The sequence below is a fragment of the Emericellopsis atlantica genome (assembly GCF_019669845.1).
Source record: "Emericellopsis atlantica unplaced genomic scaffold F5Z01scaffold_11, whole genome shotgun sequence".
NCBI classification, from domain to species: domain Eukaryota; kingdom Fungi; phylum Ascomycota; class Sordariomycetes; order Hypocreales; family Bionectriaceae; genus Emericellopsis; species Emericellopsis atlantica.
In genome coordinates this window covers 460,257-485,793 of record NW_025764713.1, presented here as the reverse complement: position 1 = coordinate 485,793, position 25,537 = coordinate 460,257, and the positions used below count along the sequence as shown (strand labels likewise).

Sequence of the window (25,537 nt, the reverse complement as noted above, 5' to 3'; positions counted from 1 at the left end):
CTTCTAGTTCGTTAGTACCTTTACTAGTTGGTCGCGATAGATCTTCCCTTATATTCTAGTGCGTAGCCGAGCGGCGCTCTTTTTAGTCGTAGCTACGGCGAACATAGCTAGTATAGTAAGGCAGCGCGTTTTCTCGTACTCGAGCGCCTAGAGTGGCTTAGGTAATTCCTTCCTAGTATCTCCGATATTGTTCGAGATCACGGCATATACTTATTCGAATAGGAGCCTAGGCTTTCGCTTCCGAGTGCTCCTCCGCGCACCTCTTGTTAGTTAGGATTATTCGCCTTATTTAGGATAGTATTCTAGTGTGCTCGTCTCTCGGGGCTCGGGTTCCCCTAGACGAGCTCTCTAATCCCTCTCCGGCCGCTCTAATACGTTTCTAGGCGATCTCGGAGTATATAGGAGTTACTCCGGCGGACTTTTTATTTCGAGATACTATATATCCGGATTCTCGTTATTCGTCCGATCACTACTGCTACGAGCTCTTCCGTCTATAATTATATGCTCTAGTGGATTAGGGTCGCGGTCTAGTGTGCTCTCTAGGGTTTATAGGTAACCGAGAGTTTGAGATCCTTCCTTATCTTACGATTCGGAAGTCTCCTTTAGTTCTAGCGTTATTACCCCCGATATTAAACGCTCGGTAGTATAATCATAAGTAAGGCTCTTTAGTAGGGAATGCTAGAAGAGATAAAGATCGTTATCGTTATCCTCCTCTACTATTACGTTATTAAACGTTACTTCGGGAAGCTCCGTCAAACTTTCCTCCTAAGGTTAGTAGAAGCACCGCTTATTAAACGTAATATCCCTAGTCACGATAACCTTCTTAAGCCGAGGGACCTATATTCGGAACACGTTAGTTATAACATAGCCAACGAGGTATCCGATATGCCCTCTAGGGCTAGTCTTAAATAAACGCTTCTCGCGCCCTGCTGCCCTATCTACTATAAGCGGGAATGCTTTGCAGCTATAGGCGTAAATACTATTCTAGTTAGGCCGCGTATCCACGCTTATATCCTTTAGTGGCATGTTTACCTCTTTAAACCACGATTTAAGCTTGTCGCGCGGTGCTTTCCAGCCTAGTGTACGTTTTAGGGTGATGTTAAGTAGTATAGCTGCGGTTATGATACTCTCTGGCTAGAGGTTCGTGGGCAAATTCGCGCTATTAAGTATCTTAATACTCTTTTCTATAACCTCCTTCCTAGCGCGCTCTATACCGCCGTTAGGCTCGCTCGTATACGCTAGAGAGCGCTCTATAGCTATGCCTTCTTAGATCGTCTATCTTTCGAACGCTATGAGGCCTTTGATCGCGATTATAGCGCGTTCATTATCCATTCTAAACACTCTAATCATCACCCTAAATTAGCGTCTGATAAAGCGCTTAAAGAAGAATAGAGTATTAAAAACGGTGGTTAAATGCTTGTTTAGGAGGCATAGCACGTAGATCATACTACTATAATTATCCTTAAGAGTTATCACCTATTCTATATTATTGTAGCTTGTGGGATAATCCTAGAGGTCCTAGAATACCCTTATAAATAGGGACGCTGCTCTCTATTCGGATTCGCGCCTTGAGACTACTCGTGTTACGTGCGTTATAGCACAGGCGTCATAGTCGCGGCGCTCTATTCCTTTAATAATCACACCGCGGGTATTCTTAACTAATGCTTTAAGAGCTTCCTTGCTAAGATAGCCTGCCCTAAGGTGCCATAGATACTAGTCGTCTTCCCTTGGCTTTAATGGGTTAACTAACGGTCTGAATGGTCGTGTGTGGTGCTCTATTTATCTGACTAGAGTAGCGGTTTTGACTAAGGTATGCTCGTAAGGAGAAATTAGCTTATATTTAAGGAAAGTAATATTATGCTCCTTTGTTAGATTTGCGATTACTATACTATTCTTTAGTGCGCCATAACGTAGTGTGCAGTCGTATCCTGAGTACTAGATGCCCGTCTTATATAGTAGTTATTCCGAGATAATATTAACGTAGAAACCTTCGATAACTGCCATATCCTAAAGCTTTAAATTACCCGTTCGAGCACCTCTCGGCGTGTTTAATACCTTATAGAGCGTGCGAACGCCTCGGCCAGTGATCTAAAAAGTCGTTATACCGGCTAAGACCTCCTCTCCTTAAGTTAGATAGAATATTCCTAGGTCGAGTAGATCCGCGCTCCCGATAAGGTAGAGGGAAGCGTAGCTATCGAGAAGAGTGCTTTATAATAGAGGTGGATCCGCTTTATCGAGCGTTACTGCCGCGGTCTGAAGTTAGTGATTATCGACGATAGCGGCTGTAATATCACCGGCTAGCTAATTTCCGTTACTCGTTAGAGTATTTAGTTCAATAGGTGTTTTACGCTATCCACTCTTTTCGAGCTTTATACGAAGCGACGCGAAATTATTATCTTCGTAGCGCTACCGAATATTCTTGATCTAGCTCTTCGAGATTCTAATCTTATAATCCTCTGCTCGTTAGCCTATGATAGCGTATTCTAGGGTCACGCATTCCTTAGGGCTATGTTTATACTTAAAATTGGTCCCTAGCCTTATATATAGATATTTAAGAGGCGGCAACTACTCCGCCGGCTTACTAGGGATTTGCCCTAGTGTGGCGTGTGCTTGGTGCTTCTTGGTCTACGGAGCGTTACGCGTGATTGCGAGGAACTAAGATATATAGATCTCGAGTGTTTAGCTAAGTTCCCTGCCTTTAACCTCTACTTCGAAGATCTCTTCGCGCTTTCGAGTAGCCCAATTAGGAGCATACCGAGCACTGATTACATCCAAGAAATCAGCGATTCCTTAGTTACCCTTAATTTCGGTTAACTTGGCGTTCTTTGCTCGGTTTAAGGCGGTTATCCAAGTCGAATGCTATTTTTCTACGCTCTAATTAGCCCGTCGAGCGCTTTGTAGCGCTTTATAGTATTCTCGTCGAGCTTCCTCTCGAGTTTAGGTTACGCTAGCCGCAAATCTCTTTCTAAGGGTTCGGAGTATACGACGGGTGGTTAGGTTGCTCTCTAGCTCTTCCTAAACGTTCTCGTAGATAGCAGGGTCTATCGTCACCCTTATCTATTTTCTAATCGCCTTATCTTCCTTAGGGAAGCTATAGGTCGATCCTTAGATAAGAGCTTCGATATAGTCTAGCTACCGCTCTCGAGCGTTCTTAGGAGCACTTTTTTCCCTAGTTATTTGCGCTAAGCGCTTATCAACTATGAAAGGGTTATCGCTAGCTACATCTGGCCGATCAGGGTCGATTCGCTGCTAGATACCGACATCCCTAGCGTGTGCTCGGAGAGATAAGTACCACTCGTTCTAATACGCTAGAACGCTTAGCTTAAGAGATTTCGATAAGGTTGATTCGTCTATAGTGCTTATAGTGCAGAAGAAGGGATTTAAATAGTATAAAGGAATGTATATAGGAGTAGACAAAGTATATATCCAAAGTGCAGTATAAGTTACAGGTGATAGTCACCTCCCGGGCTTATAACTATAATGCGCTATAGAGAAGGTTATTTAAGTGCCTTATATTATTACAAAAGAGATAGCCGTTGAGGCTCTATTTATACGTTCTTGATCGCATAATCCTATCCTCTTAGAGCCTTCCTCTCTAATTTCCTATATTCCGGGTCGTTTACCTCCGGTCTCACTAATTTCAGGTTCTCACCCTTCCGGTGTTACCTTTTCACCGCTAACGGCAGAATCTCAATCGAGCCTAGCCCCGCTGTAAGGTAGGCTCATCATCACAGAGTCTCAGTTGGATGCATCTATCATGTCTATCGTGTTTCTATCTATGCTTTGTACGCTTCTCTACAGTTTCTCTACCTTGGGCCTCCTCGCGGCCCGCTCGTACTGCTGAGGCCACTTGACCCTCACGCCGAGCTCGTTGGCGACGTTCAGAACCCATTGAGGGTCCCTCAAGAATTGCCTGGCGGCCAAGACGAACTCGGCCTGCGCAACACCGTGGTCACCCTCTACTTCCACCGTACCGTTACCGTTCTGTGTAACGGGCTTGCCCTCCTGGACGATGGAACGCGCCATCTCCGCCTCGGTGATCTTGCCGACGGCCGCAATCTGAAGGTCGAGGCCGTCGGCGCGGACAGCGCGACGGATAGACCCGGCCAAGTCAACCTGGTACTCATTGTGCATGGGCACACGCGCGTGTGGCGTGTTCCCGGCCGAAGACACGTCCAGAACGTCGACGCCCAGCCCAGGGAGAAGCTTGGCGAGACGGATGGATGACTCGAGGTCCCAGGAAGGCTTGCCGCTGTGCTCCATCCACTCTGTCGCCGAGATGCGCAGCCACAGAGGCATGGTCTCTGGGATGACCGCGCGGACAGCCTGGATCGTCTCGGTGAGGAAGCGGGTGCGGTTCTCAAAGGAGCCGCCGTACTGATCGGTGCGGACGTTGGACAGAGGCGAGAGGAAGCTGGTGTGCAGGTAGCCGTGCGCGCCGTGGATCTCGATCAGATCAAAGCCAGCCTCAACAGCCCGTCTGGCCGACTCGGCAAACTTTGACACGAGGCCCTTGATTTCGTTGACGGAAAGCTCCTTCGGAGGGGCGTGGTTGTCGGCGTAAGGAACTGGGCTAGGTCCGACCACATCGTTGGGCCAACCGCCAATGGACTCATCAGCGACAGGCTTATCTGTGGTTCCGCCCAGCCAAGGGGCAATGGTGCTCGCCTTGCGACCGGCGTGAGCGAGCTGAATCGCAGCAACACTGCCCTGGCTGTGGACAAAGTCGACAATCTTCTTCAGGGGCGCCACCTGCGAGTCCTGCCAGAGACCCGAATCCTCAGGAGAGATGCGGCCCCTGGGTTCGACAGCCGTAGCCTCCACCATGATAGTCCCAGCGCCACCGAGGGCGTACTGTCCGAGATGGACGAGGTGCCAGTCCGACAAGTGTCCATAGTCGGCCGAGTATGTGCACATGGGGGACACGACGAAGCGGTTGTGGGCGGTCACCCCGCGGGTGGTGAGAGGGGTGAAGAGGGTAGGTGCCGTGCTGGCGTCGAGAGGCGTCCCTGAGGGGGGCGACTGAGCCGGCGTGAAGAAGGGAGCACCCTTGGCTCCCACATTGTCCTGTCTTGAAGTCATCATGGCTGGTGTTGATGTGCCGAGTTGTCGATGTTGTGGTTGAGAGGGGTACGGGGTACGGATGAGAGCTGCGAAGATGGATGGAAGCTTATTTATTCCTGACAATGGAAGTTTTCTTGCTATGTTCATGCCCTATGTGTCGGAGAAGCCTGTTTTATTCAAATTAGTCAGTGCTATACTAATAATGGGTGGTTCTTCTCGGAATATATATCGCGAACCTTCATCGTCAATCAACCGCGAATCTGGATTGATAAGCAAACCAGGGCCAGATCATTTTGATTGGCCAGGCGTGTCATATTAGCGGACTCGAGGAGCGATCCCCGAATCCATCGCTTAACGACGGATCGCGGAAACAAGCGAGAAATGGAGTTTGATACAATTACAGGGTCAAGAATAGGACGAAGAAGACATCTCTGGACTCCAACAAGCCTCCAGGAAAGGAGGATATTACCTGGTGCCTGCCGCTGGCGTTGACGCAGACCAGTAAGAATCACCGTGGTGTACTGTAGGTTAGCCAGATGAAAAGCTCCCATCCATTACCCAAGCTTGACGCAGAGAACACGAAGCACGAGACTCCTGTGTAGCTCGACCAGTCCATTCTGATGACATTCTCTGATGTCAGACACTCGTGATACTGAGCCTTGATGGACGATTCTGAGGCATACTATCCGTACTTTCAAAGCAAACATAGAGGGAGCCACGGAAAAGAGGCACCCTTCTCCAACATGCAGTGTGTCCTGCATGTCTCTCCCCCACGTCCACTGATTGGCTCACAGCAAGTCCACGCTTCAATTGATAATTGCCAGCGCATTCACCACATTGAGCATGATTCTGGAGCATAAACTTTGTGACATGGCCCTAACCTGGCCGCGCACGGAGGGGGGAACTGAGCTGGTGCCCCTCCGCATCACCGTCCCCTCTGCACGCAGTCTGCAGCGTTGCCTTCTGGTATGGCAACGCTCTGCCCTGCTTATGCAGCATGTTTATGCTGATCAACGTGCCGCTCGCAATGGACAGTCATTACTGTGATCACGAAGCGACCACGGCCCAGAACATTATCAATCAAGGCGAGCTTCCAAGGCGGTCAGTCGTCGTGGTGGGTGGATGGATCAGCGTATGGGTGCGTGCATGCTTGCTTGCCATCGAGCCAGAGGCACATTGCGACTCTAACCATGAAGCGAGGAGGAAAAATGGGTGTGTGCTGGAGATCTAGCTCGCTCTTGTTCATCGACCTGTGCTCGTTTGTTGATAGTAACGGCGAGGATGTGACTCTATCGTGATTCAACTCGTGCGCTCGTGTCTCGAGGAAAGCTAGCACAGTGCGCATGAGTAAGGCATATCATCAGTGCAGTTGGTGTGAGGTGATTGGGCCTCACTGTCCCTTCCCCGCTTATCCGTCGCCGTGTCCCGTCCGCCGACCCTCCCCCCAGCGCACCTCTGAAACTTGGGTCCCATCTCCATTTGCACTGTGCGTTGCGTGCTGATAGTCGGCAGATGTACAGTGCGCAACGTCCTCCGCACGACATCGTGAATGTCCAGCGTGACTGACCTGTCGCTGCTCGTTAAACACGCCGGACTTTGTTTCCTTATGCAATTCACGACCGCATCGCCAACTGCTTCTCCAATTACGTTACACCTTCGACAATTGCTACTCGGCACGGTCGAGCAGCTCTTTCATCTTGCCTCGTCGCTCCATTTCTTTGTCAAGTGTCAGCACAGCTGCGTGCCAGAGAGCATCGCATTCACTCCGCCCGCTTCCCACTCCCAAGTCTCCGATCCACCTTGTGTTCCAACCCATCCTTTCTCTTCCATCTGGCGCCTAGACTACGTAGGTCGACCACGACTCGATCCAAGATACTCGACACGGTTCGATCACAGGCGATTTTGACCGATTGTCTCACCTCTGGTCCGCCCTCCGTCATGTATCGTGGTTCCGGGAGCCTGTAGTCCTGGCATTCAAGCCAGATCATCCCCAACCGATCCGACCGCCTCACTATACGAATCGAACCGCTCTACCTACGAGCCACCAAGGGCGAGAGAGAAAAGCGGCGAGCACAGCGTACGCTGGCGCAAGCCTGCCATGGAATCGCCTGCTCCCACGCTGGCCCCGCCAGCTGTCGCCCACCTTCGCGCGCAGCAGGCGTATCCCATGGAGCGGTCCATCAGCCAGGATATCCGTGACGAACGCGAAGAACTTCGAGAGGCTGCCGAGCAGACCCTCAATGCCATTGTCGATCTCAACCTCGACGGCACGGTACGGTGGGCGAGCCCGTCATGGGCGGACGTCGTCGGAACCAAGCTCGAGACGCTGGACGGCAAGCAGCTGTCGGAGCTCGTGGTGAGCGACAACAAAAATGTGTTCTCTGAAGTGGTGGAAGGCATGAAGAGGGATGACTCCAGGAGCCATCGGATACGATTCACAATGGAGTTAGGCCCACTCTCCAAGCTCAGATCTGCCGAAGCACCTTCCGACGGCGCTGAAGCCTCGCCTGAGACCATCGAGCTTGAGGCACAGGGCATCATGGTGTATGATAGTGCCTCGGGAGGAGAAAGTCATGTAGGTATGCCTGGCTGATACTGCGAGCATAGTTTCTAACACGAGCTAGACCATGTGGATGATCCGTCCGTGGACACCCCCAACCGAAATCCTCATCGACTTGCCCGATGTCATTGTCGATTCCCTAGGCTCTGGCGGCGAAGTCCTTGCCAGCTTTCTCAACCAGCTCGCGGAATGCGGCGGCGAGAACGTTGACAGCCGCGTCAAACCTCCACCGACCGTACTCTGCCGCATTTGCGAACGCCAAATCCAGCCCTGGTGGTTTGAGAAGCACACCGATTTGTGTCTGCAGGAACATCGAGCAGAGATGGATGTGCAGATGGCACAGGAGAATCTTCAAGAGCACCGCCATGCTATCGTCAAGGTCCTCGACGCTCTCGAGTCTCGACAAAGTCGGCCGACTTCGGGCGAACAACAACAGCAGCAGCCGAACCCCCTACCTTTAGCGGAATACAAAGGGATGCCGATCGGTCCGCCTCCTTCAACACAGTCGTCGCCCGGCACGTCGATGGCTCGGTCGAGGGACCGGTCGGGCGGCTTTGGACACAATAGAACTCGGTCCTTTGCCGTTCGCCGGCCACAGGCACGCATTGTCGAGCTTCTCATGGATCTGTGCGACACTGCCCTTGAAGTGAGCACACCATCGCTCAAGGAGTCGGCCGCACAACAAGACGGAGAGCTACGGACCCAGTCGCCCCAATCCGAGTCACGCATCTCCCAGGTATTGCAGTGGCAGTCACCGAGCACAAACACCGTTGAGCAGGAGCAAGGCCTCGCCGCTCTTTGCGCCGACACGGAGAAGGTCGCAAGAGCCAAGGTCGACGCCGTCTTCCGCCATCGCAAGATAATTGAGTATGCCGAGCGGATTCGGGTCGAATTGGCCGTGCTGGTGCAAGACTGCATTGACGAAGCCATGCGCAAGGCTGCCCGCATTGCGGCTGGCCAATTCAGCGACACAAGTGAGGACGAGGGCGAGGAGAGGCAGCCAAACGAGTACCCACTGGGCAATGTCGAAGAAGAAGTCTCCGGCCAAGAAAATTGCGAGCAGGGCGTACCATCAGAAGACCGCCCAGCAAGCGTCACGGATAGCGGCGACGAACCACGCGGACGGGACAAGGGGGGCCCGTTGGACAAGCCTCAGCATAGTCCCTCAGCTCTCGCTACGGCGCTTCGCCAGGCGGATCTCAACAGACAATCACGGCGCTCGCATCCTCCGTCCGTTGTTCCCTCGACACGATCGAGCAGTCCACGGGAATGTCTTACCCCTCGCTCACACTTGGGCGCCCCGGGTGGCAACGTCCAGCCTCGCGACATACCTCGTGAGCAGCAGCAACATGTGTTCTCCGAGTCGGAGACCGTCGAGAGCGAAGGCAGCCTACGATCGTCGTCCCTTGCGTCGCGCGCAGCCACCCGGACAGAGTCCCCTATATCTGAGTTTGGCGATCTGCGGCGAGCGGCGAGCTCGCGTCAACACCATCGTCGCAGCTTGGTCCTACCGGGCACATCATCGCCAGGTCGCCAGCCTTCACCCTCTCGGCCGGCCCCGCCACCATCACCACTGCGGATCAAGCCTCGAGGCATGCCGATCCCTGGAGAAATCGTCGTTTCCCCCGAGGGCTCGCCGATGCTGGGGAGCAGCGAGTTCAGCTCGCCAGTCATCCATCCTGTGCGACATCACCGACGCCAGTCGTCAGCTGCCATCTCCGACTTTGTCATGAAGCCTCCGCCATCACCGAGGCTCCACGCAAACCAGGCACCGCCTCAGGGACGCTCTACGCAGCCCTCGATCAAAGACTTTGAGATTATCAAACCCATCAGCAAGGGTGCTTTTGGCAGCGTCTATCTGTCAAAGAAGAAATCAACGGGCGAGTATTTTGCCATCAAGGTGCTAAAGAAGGCAGACATGGTGGCCAAGAACCAGGTGGGCAATGTCAAGGCCGAGCGTGCCATCATGATGTGGCAAGGCCAGAGTGAGTTTGTGGCCAAATTATACTGGACTTTCTCAAGCAAGGACTATCTCTATCTGGTTATGGAGTACCTTAACGGCGGCGATTGCGCCTCACTGATCAAGATCCTTGGCGGACTTCCCGAAGACTGGGTTCGGAAGTACCTTGGCGAGGTCGTTTTGGGCGTGGAGCACCTTCACAGCCGGGGGATTATCCACCGAGATCTCAAGCCTGACAACCTGCTCATTGATCAAAAGGGCCACCTGAAGCTGACTGACTTTGGCCTGTCCCGGATGGGTCTCGTTGGTCGTCAGAAACGTGCGCTCAACAGCACGACCGAGGCAACCCCTGACCTGCTCAAGCAAGGCCCCTTTGCGCGGTCGACCTCCATGGCCTCGTCTAGATCGACGTCGTTGGATCTGCACGGCCACAGCGGCGGCTCACCGGGCGGCACTCCTCACATGACCCCTGAAGTCAGCGGACTCGGACAGCCGTCGTATTTCAGTCTGGGCAATACGCAACACGAGCAGCGTCGTGTCTCGAGCAGCCATCGGAGTGATAGCGGTGGGAGCGAGACGCTCACGCATATGCTTTCTGCCTTCTCGCTGAACGACCACGAGGCAGGGATGCCAATGTCTAGCATGAAATTGCCGCACGACGAAGAGGGAATCATTTCAGCTTCTCCCGAGATGACTTCCCTGAACATGATCGCGTCCAAGGCAGGTGCAGAAGCCCATGCGAAGTCACCGCCGCAGCAATCAAGTATGATGCCTCCGGCCATGGCACTCTTCGACCCCGAGGACACGAACCGTCGCTTCGTCGGCACGCCTGACTACCTGGCGCCCGAGACCATCAAAGGCGACAAGCAAGACGAGACAAGCGATTGGTGGTCCGTCGGCTGTATTCTCTTCGAGTTCTTATATGGCATACCGCCCTTCCACGCTGGCGAGGCGGAACATGTATTCGAAAACATCCTTGCGCGGAAGATCATGTGGCCGCCCGAGGACCCCGACGCGCCCGTCTCCGAGGAGGCAAAGGATCTCATCAACAAGCTCCTGTGCATGGACCCACAGGAACGTCTCGGTGCCAACAAGAACGACAAGTTTGCGTCTGGTGGAGAGGAGATCCGAGCCCACCCCTGGTTTAGCGCCCTGAGCTGGGATACACTTCTCGAGGACGAGCCGCAGTTCGTACCTCAGCCCGAGAACCCCGAGGACACCGAATACTTTGACCCTCGCGGCGCGAGTCTCCAGGCATTCACGGAGGAATTGGAGGAGCACCTGTCACCTCAGTCGTCCAGCGCCGGCGGAGGCGGAGGTGGATCTGACTATGCCGACAGACCACACGATGCCCTCTCTCGAGTACGATCCCAGGTGAACCAGATCCATCGAAAGCTGATGCCGCTGCACATCCCACCGCACGTTCGGGACTCCAAGTCGAGGCGGCTCAGCGAGCCACTGCAGGCGGATGACTTTGGCTCGTTTGTCTTTAAGAACCTGTCCGCGCTGGGCAAGGCAAACAAGGATCTGATCGAGAAGCTGCGTGCCGAGGCTGTCGCCTCGCAAAGCAAAGCAGCCACTTCCGCCACGATTGCGGGTGGTGCCAGGGGTGAATCGCCCGCGCCATCGGTCGAGGGCAGCCCCGTGGTAGCCCACCCAGTGCAGCGGACCATTTCTAATGCCAAAGCAGCCAACCGACCGCAGTCGCCATCTGGCTATGGGCACTCCAACGCCTCGCCAAGTCGCGTGTCTCAACCGTCCTCGCCGCTGCTGGTCAGCTTTGTCGCAGGACAGGGCACTGAGGGGCGCCGGAAAGCCTCGAGCAATTCCTCAAGCCTCTCGCACCAGTCCACCTCGAACCTGCAGCCTCCTACAGGCATCGAGATCCCCAAGGTGCCGCCGAGCCTGCAAAAGGCGGCAACGTCGCTTTCTTCCTCCCCGATCAAGGGCAAGAGCTCTGCTGCGCCGCCTCCGCCCCTTTCATTGCCGCCGCAGAAGGTGGTGTCGACGCCCAGCAAGGCCACTCACACGCCAACAACCAGCCGGTCGAGGTCGCTGACTGTGGGCTCCCAAGAGGGGAGCCCCGTGACAGCCGATGCCCTGCATCGTCATCGCAGCCGTCGCAGCCAAGTCTTTGACATGTCACCGTCGTCGTCGGACAATGAGGGCGAGAAGCACAACGCCTTGTTACGAGTGCAGCGCCGTCGCCAAAGCTCACGTCGACTCTCGCAGATTGCGTTTGACGGGGGTCCCAGTTTCCGACCTCTGAATGTGCTCATCTGCGAAGACCACCCGGTGGCGCGCATGGTCATGGAGAAGCTGCTGGAGAAGCTGCGGTGCCGCACCATCTCTGTGCCTAACGGGTCCGAGGCTGTGCGGTACTCGATGAGCGAGATCCAGTTTGATGTCATCTTCCTCGAGTTCAAGCTGCCACAGATCAACGGGACAGATGTGGCGCGCATGATCCGCGAGACCAAGAACGCCAACTCGCACACACCAATTGTCGCCATCACGGCGTACCTCAAGGAGCTCCAGGCGCCACACCATTTTGACTCGCTTATCGAGAAGCCCATCAGCTCGTCCAAGCTGACCGAGGTACTACGTGGTCTCTGCCACTGGCGACCGGACTCTCCTGGCCAGGCACCATCCTCTGGCACGATGCCACCGCCACCACCGCAGCAGCAACAGCCAGCCTCTTCAGGACTGCGGAGGGCTACCACAACACGAACGGACGATGCATCTGGTTCGAGCTCTTCTACGTTTCTACGCCAAGGATCATCTGTGCTGTCGTCCGTGATTACCAGCCGTGAGGACTCAGTCAGCGCGAGCACAGTCTGCGATTCTGAATCAGCGACGACCGATGAGCCTCTACAAGCCCCAAGCCGAAAGGGCACCGGGGATTGGGACGATGGTGGGCTGGGCATCACCGAGCAGGGCGCCTTCTCCGAGGGCATCCCAAGAATTCCGCAGCTCACACTCCAGCGCTCCGCCCCTCCCCAACTCGAGCGAACGACTCGACCGACCGACAAGTCAGAGCCTAAGAAGGACGAGGCGGACAAAAGTGTCGCCGAGAGCATGGAGTCTGCGGACGACGAGGACGAGGAGCTGGGCCAGGTGCAGGTGCGGGATCGACAACCTCGACGGAGCAATGGGCCTCAGATGGGGGGCAAATCATCGCTCCCGAGCTCCAAGCTAGGTGTCGAGATGATGCGCGCCAACAGCCACGATAGCGCCATTGAGTCTGAGAGCACGCCCGAGGCGGTGACCCAGGTCATGACGACGCCGTGCCACGAGATGGAGAGCATGAATCTGGAATCGAAAGACGCGCCTGGACCAGAACCATTGCCAGAGCAGAAGACGCCTCCACCGCAGCAGAGCAACGCGACTGGGTCTGATGCCGACTCCAAGGGGAACGGGCCGCCTGTGGATAGCATGGACGCGACACCACGGCCGCAGGGTCCAAACCGCTCAAGTAGCACTGCAGAAGCGTCCGCAGAGGACGATGCGACGCCGCGTGCGGCTGCCAAGTGAGCAATATCACTGCCGCCACGCAGGCGTATCCAGTTCTCCTGCTACAATTTTTTCCTTATTTTTTTCCTTTTATTATTCTCATTTGTTTATTTATCACGATATGACAGCGCGGCGTTTCTAGGGGTTCAGCAACAGCCATAGCAGCAAAGTGGGCGGACCTTTTTATCAGGAAGATGCGTTCTTTAGTGAAAGCTATTATTTCCTTTTCTTTCAGAGTTTAAGGGACAGACGAAAATATCGATGGCTCTGCAATTTCGGACCTCCACGTGCGTTGCGTGTATTTACGCATACGCATTGATATTCGCCGATCGACCTGCCTCGCAATGCTTCTTCCTTGGGCTCAATTCAGCATTGGATGGGGGGCAGCATGGGAGGCCTACGGATGGGAGGCCTACGGATGGAGAGGCAGGCAGGACGGAGAGCATCGCAGTCGGACATTGTATCATAAGCGCGTAGACGCGAAGCAATAGCTGTGAGAGCATACAGACATTTACATTACGACTTCTTTTCAGTTTCAATTCAGAGGTTGATGGTCATCGTATCGGATTACGCGGCACGTGTCTGGGTGATCCGGGAACACGGCTACTTAGTTTAGTAGTGAGTTGAAGTTGTGCTCACACCGAGGTAATACTACCTAAGTACGGTAGGCTTTCGATGTGGGCGTGCCGTATCCGTAGCTCGCGTGGATAAGTCGGCTCGGGCGAGGCGTTCGGCACCAGGAAACTAAAAACAATTGCACATGTGCTGATTTGGCCGGCGAGCCGAATACGTAGCCTCATCATGTACGGACACACAGATCGGCAACAGAGTGAGAGATTTGAGACTATACGGATATCTATACTGCGTAGACGCATATTGCTTTACTTACATTAACAGTAGGTGCATAACCCGGTATACTACGTAACGCCGCGCAGCGTGGGCCTGCAGCGCTGTCAGCCAAGAAATTGTCGACGGGAGGGCTGGAGTCCCTCCCTCTTGTCTCTCCATAATTTGATGGAAAGTTCTCGGCACAAATGCCGGGTTGGTCTTGGCGAGTGGGAAGACTCAAGTCAGCTCACGCGAGCAGTTTCCCTTTCGAGGCAGCCGGCCTTGGCCTGTCCAACGACGAGCGTTTGTCGCCCATCACCATCTCGAGGAGGGAGGATCTGTCGGATCTAGCCCTCGCCGCCGAGTGAATGAAGAGATGCTTCTTTTTATTTCCTCTGTCTTTGTCTTGCTGTGTTTTCTACCCAAGTGGCCTGCCGCTTCCTGAGGAATGGCGAGGACGAGACTAGTCGGTCGATCCGACCTTCCGGCCTATGAATGCGCTGCGCTTCCAAAGTGTACGTACGTACGCGTGCAAATCCGCCCTGCCGTCTGTTCCGTGAGGCACCACCAAACTTGCGCTGTTTGCTCCCTCCCACCCACCGGCCGCGGCCCTTTTTTCCTTCCAGCCAGGCCGCCCGCTCTCTGCGAGTCTGGGACTGGGCCCTGGGCCCTGGATTCTGGAGCGAGCCGGTCCATATTAAAACCTTTACAAAGCCCTCCCCCAATATCTCCCCCCGTGCCTGTCGTCCACAGGATCGAGCACGGTGTTGAATGCAGCGTTGTGACTGGCCGTTGCGAAGCATCGCGAGTTGTCGTTTTCCCCCCCATTGCTATGCGTGGCTTCGACTTCTGCGTAGGCGAACGAGCAGATGATGGTCGGTTGTATCGAGGTCCTCCACATGTATATAGGTAGTCGACATGCTTGCTAGCTGCCTCTGGAATGTTGTTCTTGACTTGATTGCCTGAGCTCAACAACTCCTTCCTCTGCCGCGCTCCTTCCCATCGTGAAAGGCAAAGGCTCCTTTTGCTCGCCCGTGCAACAAACGCCATCAGCGTGCCCCTTCCACAACAACAAGTCTGTCTCTGTTGCTAGCCAGGCAGGTACGAACGACTACCTAGGCAGGCGAGACGCAGACACGCAGATCTCACTTCTCATCCTCATCTCTCAAATTCACTCGCCTATCCTCCATCGCCAACTATCCGCGCATCCTGATTGCTGGCGCCTTAACTTAAAACCGGACAGGAAGCTTATTCTTGTCTTTCTTTGGTTCTCGCCCACCCGCCACCGGCCCACTTGGGAAAATCCGAGTCCGTCCCTTTGAAAAAAGACGGACAATTTTCGAGTCCTGTTGAACTGAACGACAACAACTGGGCTTTCTTCTTCTCGGGCGCACAAGATTGGCTGTATATCACTTTACGGTCGCAGCCACAGCGAGTAAGAACGCAGCAGTAGATCTCATCTGTCTGCTCGACTGCTGCCGGAATCTGTTCCCGAAATAAGCACTCTGAAACGCTTAGTCGCACACGCGCGCAACACACACACACCATGGCGGCTGGAAACCACGCTCATGCAGGCACGCATCACCACCACCACCACCATCACTCCGCGATCCCTGGTGAAATTCCCGTCCCCCACGGACCTGTTGCCGACGAGGAGAGCGACGACAGCTCCTCCGACCAACAACAGAACCAGCCGGACGACGCACACGATGTCCTCGCCGGCACCAATGCCCACGAGCGCCGCATCTTCAGCCATGTAACTCGCCCGGATGACAGCTACGACGCCGATGGCACCTACTGGGCCGACATGCCCCTCGCGCGTCGCGTGCGCTTCGTCTCCAAGGTCGACGCCGCCGCCGCGCACGAGGAGCTCTCCACCATTGGCGGCATGGTCAAGAAGGACCCTCTGTCCCCCATCTCCTGGTACTTCCGCAACGCTGTCATTCCCGGTGCCGGTCTTGGTCTCGAGGGCTACGTCCTTTTCTCCATTGGCAATCTCGAGCCGCTCTTTGCCAAGGTATGGCCGGCCTGCTGGGACACCAACGAGGTCTGCTCCAAGAACTGGGTCGCTAGTGTCACCTACCTCGAGATCATTGGCATCATGGTCGGCCAGGCCGCCGTCGGCGTCATTGGCGACTGGGTCGGTCGTCGCTGGGGCCTGATCCAGGACGCTCTCATCATGCTCATCGGTCTTCTCATGCTCACCGCCAGCTGGGGCCTGACGCTCCAGGGCTGGGTCATCTGCTACGCCTGGTCGCTCTTCTTCTATGGTCTGGGCGTCGGCGGCGAGTACCCCATCACGGCCACCTCGTCTCTCGAGAATGCCGTCGCCTCGGGCAAGTTGTCCACGCGCGAGGATCGCCTGCACCGCGGTCGCCGCGTCACCACCGCCTTCCTCATGCAGGGCTGGGGCCAGTTCGTCAACCAGGTCGTCCTCATCGTCCTCCTCGTCATCTTTAACTCAGGCAACGGCGGCCCGCCCTACTCCCAGTCGGCGGCCCAGTACGCCTTCCGCCTGTCCTTTGCCTTCCCCGCCATTGGCACCCTGTGGCTCGTCTACTACCGTACCTGGAAGATGCCCAACGCCAGCAAGAAGCTCGCCGAGGCCAAGTCGCGCCGCAAGGTCACCGGCTACGACGTCAACTCCCTCAAGTATTGCTTCAAGCACTTTGGCGGTCGTCTGCTCGCCACCGCCGGTACCTGGTTCTGCAACGACGTCTTCTTCTACGGCAACAAACTCTTCCAGGGCCAGTTCATCAAGGTCATCTCCAGCAACCCGGACTCCCTCATGACCACCTGGACCTGGAACCTCGTCAACATCACCGTCTCCCTCGCCGGCTACTACCTCGCCGCCCTCCTCATCGACAACAAGTTCTACGGCCGCAAGATGATGCAGCAGGTTGGCTTCTTCATGTGCTTCCTCATGTTCGTCATCCCCGCCTTCAACTTTGAGTACTACACCTCCCCGGCCGGCATCCACTCCTTCCAGGCCATGTACTTTATCAGCTCCTTCTTCAACCAGTTCGGCCCCAACTCGGTCACCTTCCTCGTCGCCGGCGAGGTCTTCCCCACGCCCGTCCGTGCCACCGCCCACGGCTTCAGCGCCTGCTTCGGCAAGGCTGGCGCCCTGCTCGCCAGTGTGCTCTACAACTACATTGACAACCAGACAAAGTTCTACGTCGTCCCCTGGTTCGGCCTCGCCGGCATGCTCCTCACTCTCCTCTTCCTCCCCGACACCACCGGCCTCGACCTCAAGGAGCAGGAGCGCCGCTGGAGCTACATCGTCAAGGGCAAGAGCCACGAGTACCACGGCGTCGCCGTCCACCCCCAGCACCTGTCCCTCTGGGAGCGCCTCCGCGGCGAGGGCAAGCACTACGACGCCGAGAAGGACTGGCGGACCAAGATTGACGACATGCGCAAGGAGTGGGAGGACGTCCGCGAGGCCATGGGCCCCAAGGAGCACGAGAATGCCGACCACACGAACAGCGGTATGCCCGAAGACGGCGAGTTCTCGCCTGAGATCCACGACTACTTTGTTCGCTCCAGTCCCAAGGGCCCCCGCCCTGCACCCGAAGGTGTTCTGAACGAGAAGGGTTCGTCGTCTGGCGGAACCAGCAGTTAATAAGGTTGCGACAGAGATTTTGTATAGTTTAAAGCATAACGCATTGAGGAAAAAAAAAAGATACCCATTATGTTCATGATATATATCCATTGCGCCTTTCTGCAGCCTATGAGTGTCTAGGCAGTGTAATTCCTGATCTCATCATTAAAACATATGCCGAGCAGAGAGCCCCGGATGGAAGTATCTGCATACGCAAAAGCAAAAACTAGGTCCGTTAACCGCACAACGCCATTCCTCCCAGTGGTATCAAGGGTGATCCCCAGCGGAAATAAAAGGGGGAGCCAAAGTAAATAAACCCCCAAAGCGACAGATAAAGGGACCAAGGCCCCAGCCGTGGTCCGTCCGAACAAAGTGTCTGTGGTATCTACTAGAAAAGTAAAATGCAACGCCGCGTGTGCTTGATTTGATGAGATGAAAGCTAAAAAAAAATCAAGACCGCCAATCCACCTCCTCTGGTGGTGCCCGTCGATTACTGCTCGTCGGTGTGGGTAGCTCATGTACGCGGTGCGTGGAGTATGATGATTCAGGCTGTGGAGGTTGATACGGTGGTTGGCGAGGCGTCGGTATCTTCTGCTGCTGCTGCTGCGATTGGGGCACAATGGCACTCAGCACGCAATCGTCAAGATGCTCATAAAAGTCCTGCGCGCTGGCGAACCGCGTGTGGCAGATGGAGCACAGGGCGCCGCCGCCGGCAACGTCCCCCGACGCGGACGGGACCGTGGCCGTGACGACACCCGACTCCCCAATGACAAACTTGCGCGTGTTGGGCGGTGTCTGCTCTACATTGTGCGTCGACGTCAGGTGCCGCTTAAACACGTCGGCTCGATTGAACGTCTTCTCGTACGCGGTGCCCACGCCGGCGCAAAAGGGGCACGCCATGGTTCCCTTGTAATGCGTCAAAGCGTGGCGGTTTTTGTCGTACTTGCGCGCGAAGCCCTTTGTATGATACTCGCACGATTCGATAGGGCACTTCTCCGGCCGTTCCTCCTGGTGTGTCAGGAGGTGGGCTGCGAGATCTTTGAAGATGCGGCCGCAGTCGGGGAAAGGACAGCGGTTGCGATGATCGCCGGCTGCCGACCGTGTCGACGGGCTGTCCTGGATGGCACTCCACGGACCGTCCGTAGCAGGCGAGACTAGCTGATAGGCCGACGACGACGGCTGTCCAAGCCCCGTGCGTGTGGTATCCAGCATTGATGTCCCGCCGGGGCCGTAGAAGTCACTTGCCGGCGTGGGGGCTTTCATCTCCTCATTGTCACCACCACTGGACGATTCATCGTCTTGCGGATGGTCAGCATGATGGTGCACCTCGTGCATCCATTCGCGAAGAACAATCATCGAAGGCCAGTCACCACTTGCCTTGCCTCCCTTGTGCGGGTTAAAGTGAGCACGCCGTAAATGGGCCGCCGCATTGTAGTATGCACCGTACTGCTTCCGCGTCAAGCAGGCCTTGCATTTAGACAGGGCAATCACAGGCTGGGGGGCGTTGGGCGCCTGGCTTTCCGGTTCCTTGCACACATATCGCTTGACAAGCTTGGCATGTTTAGCATCAGCGTGCCGCCGCAACTCGTGCTCCCCTCTGAATCCTTCTGGATGCTCATTGCATTTCGTGCAGAACACACGTCGTACTGGCATTCTTTGATATGCCTTGAATCGCGAGGGTGCCATGGGCGTGTTGATTAGGTGCTGCGGTCGCTGCAGAAACATGGGGGGTTCGGCGAGTGTATGCCGACGGCTCTTCCCATGCACCTGAGAGCGAGGCGACTTGAGTACATCTCCAGGGTGATGAGGTGACTCTTCGGGCTTGGCTTCAACTGGCGAATCCCACAAAACGCCTGGCCTGAACAAGCTCCCAACCCGTGGCGTTTCGCCGCCGGGTTCTACAGCCGAAGGGAGCTGATCTGAGTGCAGCTCAACCCGGCTGTGACGCGGCCTGATAAACCCGAAAAAAGTGGTATTGTCGTGGCCAGTGTCACCGAGACTCATCAGAAAGTCGAAGCTGGACTGCATGCCCCTAGCTCGCCACATCTCCCTCCTCGTCACCTGGCTGGTTGCGTCAAGAATGGACATGTCCTCCTCACTCGCATCATTGGCTAGGCTGTCCATGGGAGCAGGACCCGAGGCGGCGAAATACTCCACGACAGCTTTATAAGCGCTGTGCATAGTGCGGATGCTCTGCGCAGTGGTTGTTCCCGTGGACCGACGGAGCAGCGGCGCCTGCGGCGAAAGCATGGCCATGTCCGCCAGGATCGTCCGCACCACACTGAAAATGCACAGCGAGTGGAAGAATGCGAGCCACTCTCTGACGCGAAGACTGCTCTTCACCGACAGTGTGGCTTCGAATACCTGAAGGTAACGGGCAAGGCAGTCCTGCACCAACCGGAGTTGCTCGTCCGAGTCGATCTCTTCCGGTGGGTTCATGCGCTGGTGGTGCAGATCTGTTTCGATTGCTGGCTCGTTTTGCACAACGTCGAGAAAGACCACCTCCCTGAGCAGGAGCTTGGCCCTGTATAGTACGGGGTAGGTAGCCTCCTCGGCCGTTCGGGTGGCGGACAGGAAGCCCGTGATGTTGAGCAGTTCCAGCAGATCGTACGTCGTGTCTTGGCAATTGTGACTGGACGCCAGCGCGACGAGAATGGGTGGTGCAGAATAGGACGTATCGCGGCTCGAGTCGCTCGCATGGAGGATGGAGCTTGGTCGTTGGTCCAGTTGCCCGGACCACCAAAAGTTGTCCTTGAAGTCGAGTACTTCCTTGACAACATCCATGGTGTTATCTGGAAATGCGTACATCCTCTGAAGATAGTCATTGGCAGTGCGTCGTTGTGCCAGCGGTGATGTTACCGGTGTTCTAGTCTGCCTGGGCGAGACGGGAGCAGGCATAAAAACATCCACCAGAGAGGCGATAGAGCCTCCATAACAGCCTAGAATCTTCCAGTGCTCCTCAGAACTCGATGGCGGATGCTCCAAACAGTAATTACAGGGGCGACCGGCGTCACAAGCCCTGTGCGACACTTTGCACCGAAGACAAGGGTCATGGTCGCGTAGTAGTTGGAGCTCACCAATAGACTGAAGCCGCGAGTGCCCGACTCTGCTCCTCTTGAGAGGTGGAAGTAAGGGGTCAAGATCATGCTCAACTGATGCGCCTCTGGTGGGGGGGCGGCTGCTCGGAAGGTTGAAGCCAACTGCAGAGCCTCGTCTGCTGGCAGGCTGTGTTTGCACGCCGAGGACAGGTTGTGCCATTGATCCCTGCGCGCCCGGTCGTTGCAGCTTGGTTGGTGAAAAGACGCCTGTACTATCGGCGGAATTCGGTGGTATGATGACTGGCTGCTTTGGCACGAGGGGAGGCGTGTTGATGAGCGACAGACCTGAATCTCGCTTAGTGAAGTAGCCCCCTGAGTGCGTGCGCATATGTGCATCGCGCTCAGTCTGGTTGTTAAATCCATAGACATAGTGGATACAGCGCTCGTTCCAACACCTGAATACAGAGAGGGATTCGGAACGTTGATGGGTAGGCGGAGCAGCCGCAGATGAGGGCTCGGGATTGTCATGATAGGACCGGGTGGCGCCCTGACGGATGAAGGGGTCGTGAAGCTCAACGTGCTTCCCCAACCAGTTGTCGAATCCCTGGGGTCCGTGGGACGAAGACGATTGGAGTGCTTCCAAAATGTCAATATCAGCTAATTAGACTCAAGGGTCAGCGTCTGTGGGTATGAAAACAAGAGCTCAAGCTTACCGTCCTTGCTGCATGCGGCCTCGAGACATTCGCAACGGTATTGCAGTGCTCGCGCCCCCTCAACCTCGGAGAGGATGGGAACTTGAGAGTCCAGTCCTGGATGGCAATTAGCATTTTCTGGTTCAGGGCAGACAGTATCCGAGGTGCTTATGCCGTTTGGCATTGCTCTCAATACTCTCAAGTATGCGTCGAAATTCCAAGTCAAGCGGATTGGCACTCACCATGATGATGCACAACATTTTCTAGTACCCGAGACTTATGCATAAGCATCTGAAGCTCGTGGGTGGGATCGAAGCCATTCTGGGCTATCAGGAGAGCGTTGAGGTGAGACTGGATGTCAGCCTGTTGGTCAAGCAGTTGTCGAACAGCCGCGTCGATGTCTGCGGGATCACTCAGCTGTTGCCGGTCCTCGGTCGTGTTGAGTGTTGCTGTTGAAACAGAAAGCGACGTTGAGGTCGCATTGCTGAGCGTTGCCCGGTGAGCATGTAGTCGGCCTGGTACGGAGGGTGAATAGGAGCGTGCTGGAGGCAGAGGAGTTGCTGAGGCGGGCACCGAAATCGAGGCGGGCACCTGAGCCGCCGCCGGTGAGGTAACTGAGGTTGCCGTTGCTGCTGCATGTGCGGCTGAGGTCTCAGCTGGCTGTGTAGCTGCGACTGTGTATGTCGTGACTGATGTCGACGAGGAGGATTCAGGTGGTGCCGTGGCTGCGGGGGATCCGGCAGTGGGATTCAACGAGGGCATGCTCACGCTCCCTTCAGCGCTGGACGGTCCCTTGGCGTTTGCGGGGGCAGCAGGATCCTCCTGCACTCGAGGAACCTCTCCCGCCGGGAAGGATGGCATTTAAGACGGCCTCTCCTCCTCTTCTTTTCGTGCTTGCGGCAACCTCTTTGTGTTTCGCTCGCTCCGTTGGTCGTATTGTTGGCGCTTGGCCAATGGCATAGGTGTGAATCTCTTCGACCAACAACACGAGTCAGCCCAAGCATCGCCAGACAGCGACGACGATTGCCAATGCAGCCACTGCCGGTCGAAGCTCTGGAAAAGCACGACGCTGAAACCGGTATCAGTCGCGGGTCACTATCCATCAGGCCGTCCCAGCGAGGGAACGGTAGCGGAGAAGAATCAAAACGAGGAGGGCGTGCAAATGGAGTCTTGTGTATGGGACTATGATAGATATCAAATTCCCAAATTTTGGATTCTAGAGGGGATGAAGTCAGGATAAGAACCAACAGAGTCCAGAAAGAGGCAAAGCACCGTGGGTGGGAGCACAACCTAGGCTGGGGGAAGCAAAGGTATATCAGATTTGGTTGTTGCTTGGACTGACCAAAGGACGATGATCATGAACTAACTCACCAGTGCAGTAGAGTGGTGCATGTCGCTTTTTTGCCTTCCCATCGGCGGTAGCATTGGCATCTGAGCTTACCGGCCGGGGGCTAGAAACCGCATGCCTGATGAAAAGACAATCGTGGTGTCCGATGCCCGATGTGCTTGTGGGAAGGGCGTCTCTCTTTTGCTTGTTCTGGCGTGCGGTTTCCACGAGACCTTACTCAACAGGGCCTGCAAAGTGCTTGTCGCGCTGGGGATGGCTGTAAAGATCCCAGCAGTCTTGCGAGTCGAAGTCGCCTCCCCCTCATCTGTCTATCCAAACGACCGGGAGAGGGCGCGGCAACATGTCTCTTTTCTTTGCTTGTGTCTGCGGGCGCCACGCTCTACAAGGACTGAATGGGGTCTGCATGAGCAGCTGCTGTGGCTTCGCGACCCGACAGTAGCCTTGCGGCCCTTGCCTGACTGACGGTCAGTGCATGAGGATCCAATTCAGGGTCCAGTGGTGCTCAACAAGGGTGGGCCAGTGGGGTGTGGGTGGCTGCGGCGGGAAAGATCGAGACGCGAATCAGAAGGAGCATGTAACGATCACGTACCTCTTGGCTCCGAGCCCAGGCTCTTGGGGGTGGAATCGCGGATGGTCGCTAGCGATGCTTTGCGAGGGAGGGCCAAGGCCAGCTGGGCGGGCGGGACAAGACAGCGCGAGATTGGCATGCCCTGCCATAGATCGACCGACCTTTTGTTACAGCGTGTAAACAGCAGCAGCCAGCTGCGCGCCTGGACGGTCGACACGGGTGCAACCCTAGGTACAAGTAAAAGGTCTCATCATAATGCCAGTACTTCGCGATGCTGTGGAGCGGGATTCGTGCCTGTCGACAGCCGAACCGTTGGTAGGCGGACCATATCCAGCTAAAGCCGCCGCCGCGTAAAGGTGGGGCCTAGCATGGTACAGACCAAGTACAGTACTGTACACGATGTTGACGCGAGAGACTGCGCGAGGATGGATCTGAAGGACACTCACTCCAAAGGTATTTGCGAGCATATCCTCTCGATCGTGGGCCTGCAGGCGAGATTTTCTCGGATTCAAAGAGGCACGGCATTCGCTGTACTGGCCCCGGCCAGTCAGCCAGTCGAGCTCCATGTCCCTGGGTAAACTCAGCGTGAGCTCAAGGCGCCCACACGATTCAACCGAGGGCGACGATTCTTGCCTTGTACAGGCAGCCAGCCGGTTGCGTGCTCATCGTTAGCTGACTGATTAATTGACCGACTGACATGCTCGATTGTGGCCTCGTCGCAACAAGTGAAAGTGACATGTTGTAGTTGCATTCGGGACCTTCCACCTGTCAGACCTCGGAGGTAAGGACGGGAGTACCGTACGTCCTCAGCTCCTGCCTTACCCGCCTAAGCTCTAACAGCCCCGAGCTCACGTTTTCGCTCCGGCCGTTCTTTCTCCCACCAACCAACACACCCACGATTGGCTCGATTGCAAAGCGCCGTAAGCCAAACATGCACGTGCAAATGCTTCCAGAGTCCACGCCAATTCTTCGCTTCCAGTCCTTTTGCGACCCCTTCAGATACCGCCCATCATCCGGCACCGATTACGTTACGGATCCGAGACGATTTCAGGGTCCTCGACTCGGCTCCAGTCCAATCAAGATTCAAGAAACCGTCCGGCCCCCTGCTGCGCGGCCCTGCGCGGCCCTGCGCTGCTAGCATAAGCCTCCCGCGGCTCAATGCTTGGCACCAACAAGGCTGTTCATGTTACGCGGTACCGTCCACGATCAGTGATGTTGTTGCCCTTGAATCCGCACCGGCAACCCGTCCTCCATTCCCCGGCGCAAGTACATCAATGTAGTCTAATATTCAGTATGTACCATTATCCACCTTTCCTCCGTTTGAAAGATCGACAGACAGGGTGCAGTCACTGCAGTGTCTCTACTCCTCATTATTCCGCGGCTTGAATCCTGGACCAACCCGGACTGGCAGTTCCCTAGGATCCAAAGTCCTGCTCTATCCCTGTCAAAGACCGTCCTGTGTGCGCCGACGACCGATCCGACGCCAACAAACATGACTGGCGATTTACTGGGCCTGGGATCCCGGAGTCCTGCGCTCGAGCAGGAGGCAACGGGAGTCGCCCGTGCTGTGCCACCACAGAGACCCCAACCATTCAAATCTACCACATTCATTCTTCCCCCTCACTGTGGCGTAGAGCAAGAAAAGCGACGGCAACTGCTGTTTATCAGCTGATGGCTGCTATTTGGGTAGCTGTCAATCTCTATGCGGGTGGTGGCGGCATCCCGGGTAGCCTAAGGTAGCCCCCCTGCTCCAGATCTCGCAGCAAGTAATTTGAAATACATCCTGAACAGACAGCGCCGCCAAAACGTCAGTGAGTTTTACACTGAATGCGCCTGTCGAAATTTCGAACCCTGGTGGTTTTACGCTCGCGGTCCCGAAGTATGCTTGTAGACAGCCACGCCAGACAGACCGCACCCAATGCACCTCCGTTTCCCACCGCAAGGCTTCAGCTGGCCGACTGATGATCAAGCACCGACACAGATGCTCTTGACCACTTGCTCCAAAGCTTCCCCGCTCGAGCATCCATCCATAAAGAGGAAAGATCCGAGCTTTTCACCCGGCCATTACTGTGATAACATCATCACTTGTTCTGCTGTTGCCACCTCAAGGGTCTGGGCTGTCATCACCTGTGTACCTCCGAAGTGGACATCGCTGGTGCGTATGAAGGAAACTATCCCAAGTCGAGTATTCTCTCCACTCTGAAGATCGAAGCACGGTCCTTTCCCGAGCCTTTGGTGAACCTGGTATTAGAATGCCGCACGGTCTAGTCTACTAGGTGCTTACTTGGTCTTGTCATTGAGTCAAGAGGGATCCCGAAGATAAAGTTTCTGTACGGAACCGTTTCCGCTCCGCGCTTGACCTTGCCTT

General features: G+C 55.5%; 5 protein-coding genes across 5 annotated transcripts; 3 read left to right on the top strand and 2 right to left on the bottom strand.

Annotated features, from left to right (window-relative positions):
* Window positions 1-3,795: 3,795 nt before the first annotated feature.
* F5Z01DRAFT_620805 (uncharacterized protein) lies at window positions 3,796-5,082 on the bottom strand (the record flags this gene model as incomplete). The annotated part of the gene is made up of 2 exons (XM_046261159.1): window positions 3,796-3,936; window positions 3,994-5,082. 2 exons carry the CDS (start codon window positions 5,080-5,082, stop codon window positions 3,796-3,798), a joined length of 1,230 nt encoding a protein of 409 aa, XP_046118966.1.
* Window positions 5,083-7,034: 1,952 nt separating this feature from the next.
* On the top strand, window positions 7,035-13,235 carry F5Z01DRAFT_70858 (uncharacterized protein). The gene is made up of 2 exons (XM_046266462.1): window positions 7,035-7,639; window positions 7,689-13,235. Exons 1-2 carry the CDS (start codon window positions 7,163-7,165, stop codon window positions 13,113-13,115), a joined length of 5,904 nt encoding a protein of 1,967 aa, XP_046118965.1. The 5' UTR covers window positions 7,035-7,162; the 3' UTR covers window positions 13,116-13,235.
* Window positions 13,236-15,220: 1,985 nt separating this feature from the next.
* F5Z01DRAFT_70769 (major facilitator superfamily domain-containing protein) lies at window positions 15,221-17,856 on the top strand. Its single transcript, XM_046266454.1, has one exon. It carries the CDS (start codon window positions 15,469-15,471, stop codon window positions 17,542-17,544), a length of 2,076 nt encoding a protein of 691 aa, XP_046118964.1. The 5' UTR covers window positions 15,221-15,468; the 3' UTR covers window positions 17,545-17,856.
* Window positions 17,857-17,973: 117 nt separating this feature from the next.
* On the bottom strand, window positions 17,974-22,015 carry F5Z01DRAFT_621111 (putative C2H2 finger domain protein; the record flags this gene model as incomplete). The annotated part of the gene is made up of 3 exons (XM_046261184.1): window positions 17,974-21,218; window positions 21,275-21,370; window positions 21,496-22,015. The coding sequence occupies 3 exons, from the start codon at window positions 22,013-22,015 to the stop codon at window positions 17,974-17,976; spliced, it is 3,861 nt and encodes a 1,286-aa protein (XP_046118963.1).
* Window positions 22,016-22,447: 432 nt separating this feature from the next.
* On the top strand, window positions 22,448-23,922 carry F5Z01DRAFT_653735 (uncharacterized protein). The gene is made up of 3 exons (XM_046263383.1): window positions 22,448-22,548; window positions 22,625-23,055; window positions 23,191-23,922. The coding sequence occupies exons 2-3, from the start codon at window positions 22,716-22,718 to the stop codon at window positions 23,505-23,507; spliced, it is 657 nt and encodes a 218-aa protein (XP_046118962.1). The 5' UTR covers window positions 22,448-22,548; window positions 22,625-22,715; the 3' UTR covers window positions 23,508-23,922.
* Window positions 23,923-25,537: the final 1,615 nt, after the last annotated feature.

Excerpts from the sequence above, each read along its gene's own strand:
- F5Z01DRAFT_70858 (XM_046266462.1), top strand. The coding sequence starts at position 7,163 with ATGGAATCGCCTGCTCCCACGCTGGCCCCGCCAGCTGTCGCCCACCTT. Across the intron at positions 7,640-7,688 it reads CCTCGGGAGGAGAAAGTCAT|ACCATGTGGATGATCCGTCC; the intron begins GTAGGTATGCCT and ends AACACGAGCTAG.
- F5Z01DRAFT_70769 (XM_046266454.1), top strand. The coding sequence starts at position 15,469 with ATGGCGGCTGGAAACCACGCTCATGCAGGCACGCATCACCACCACCAC.
- F5Z01DRAFT_653735 (XM_046263383.1), top strand. The coding sequence starts at position 22,716 with ATGCCTGATGAAAAGACAATCGTGGTGTCCGATGCCCGATGTGCTTGT. Across the intron at positions 23,056-23,190 it reads AGTAGCCTTGCGGCCCTTGC|CTCTTGGCTCCGAGCCCAGG; the intron begins CTGACTGACGGT and ends ACGATCACGTAC.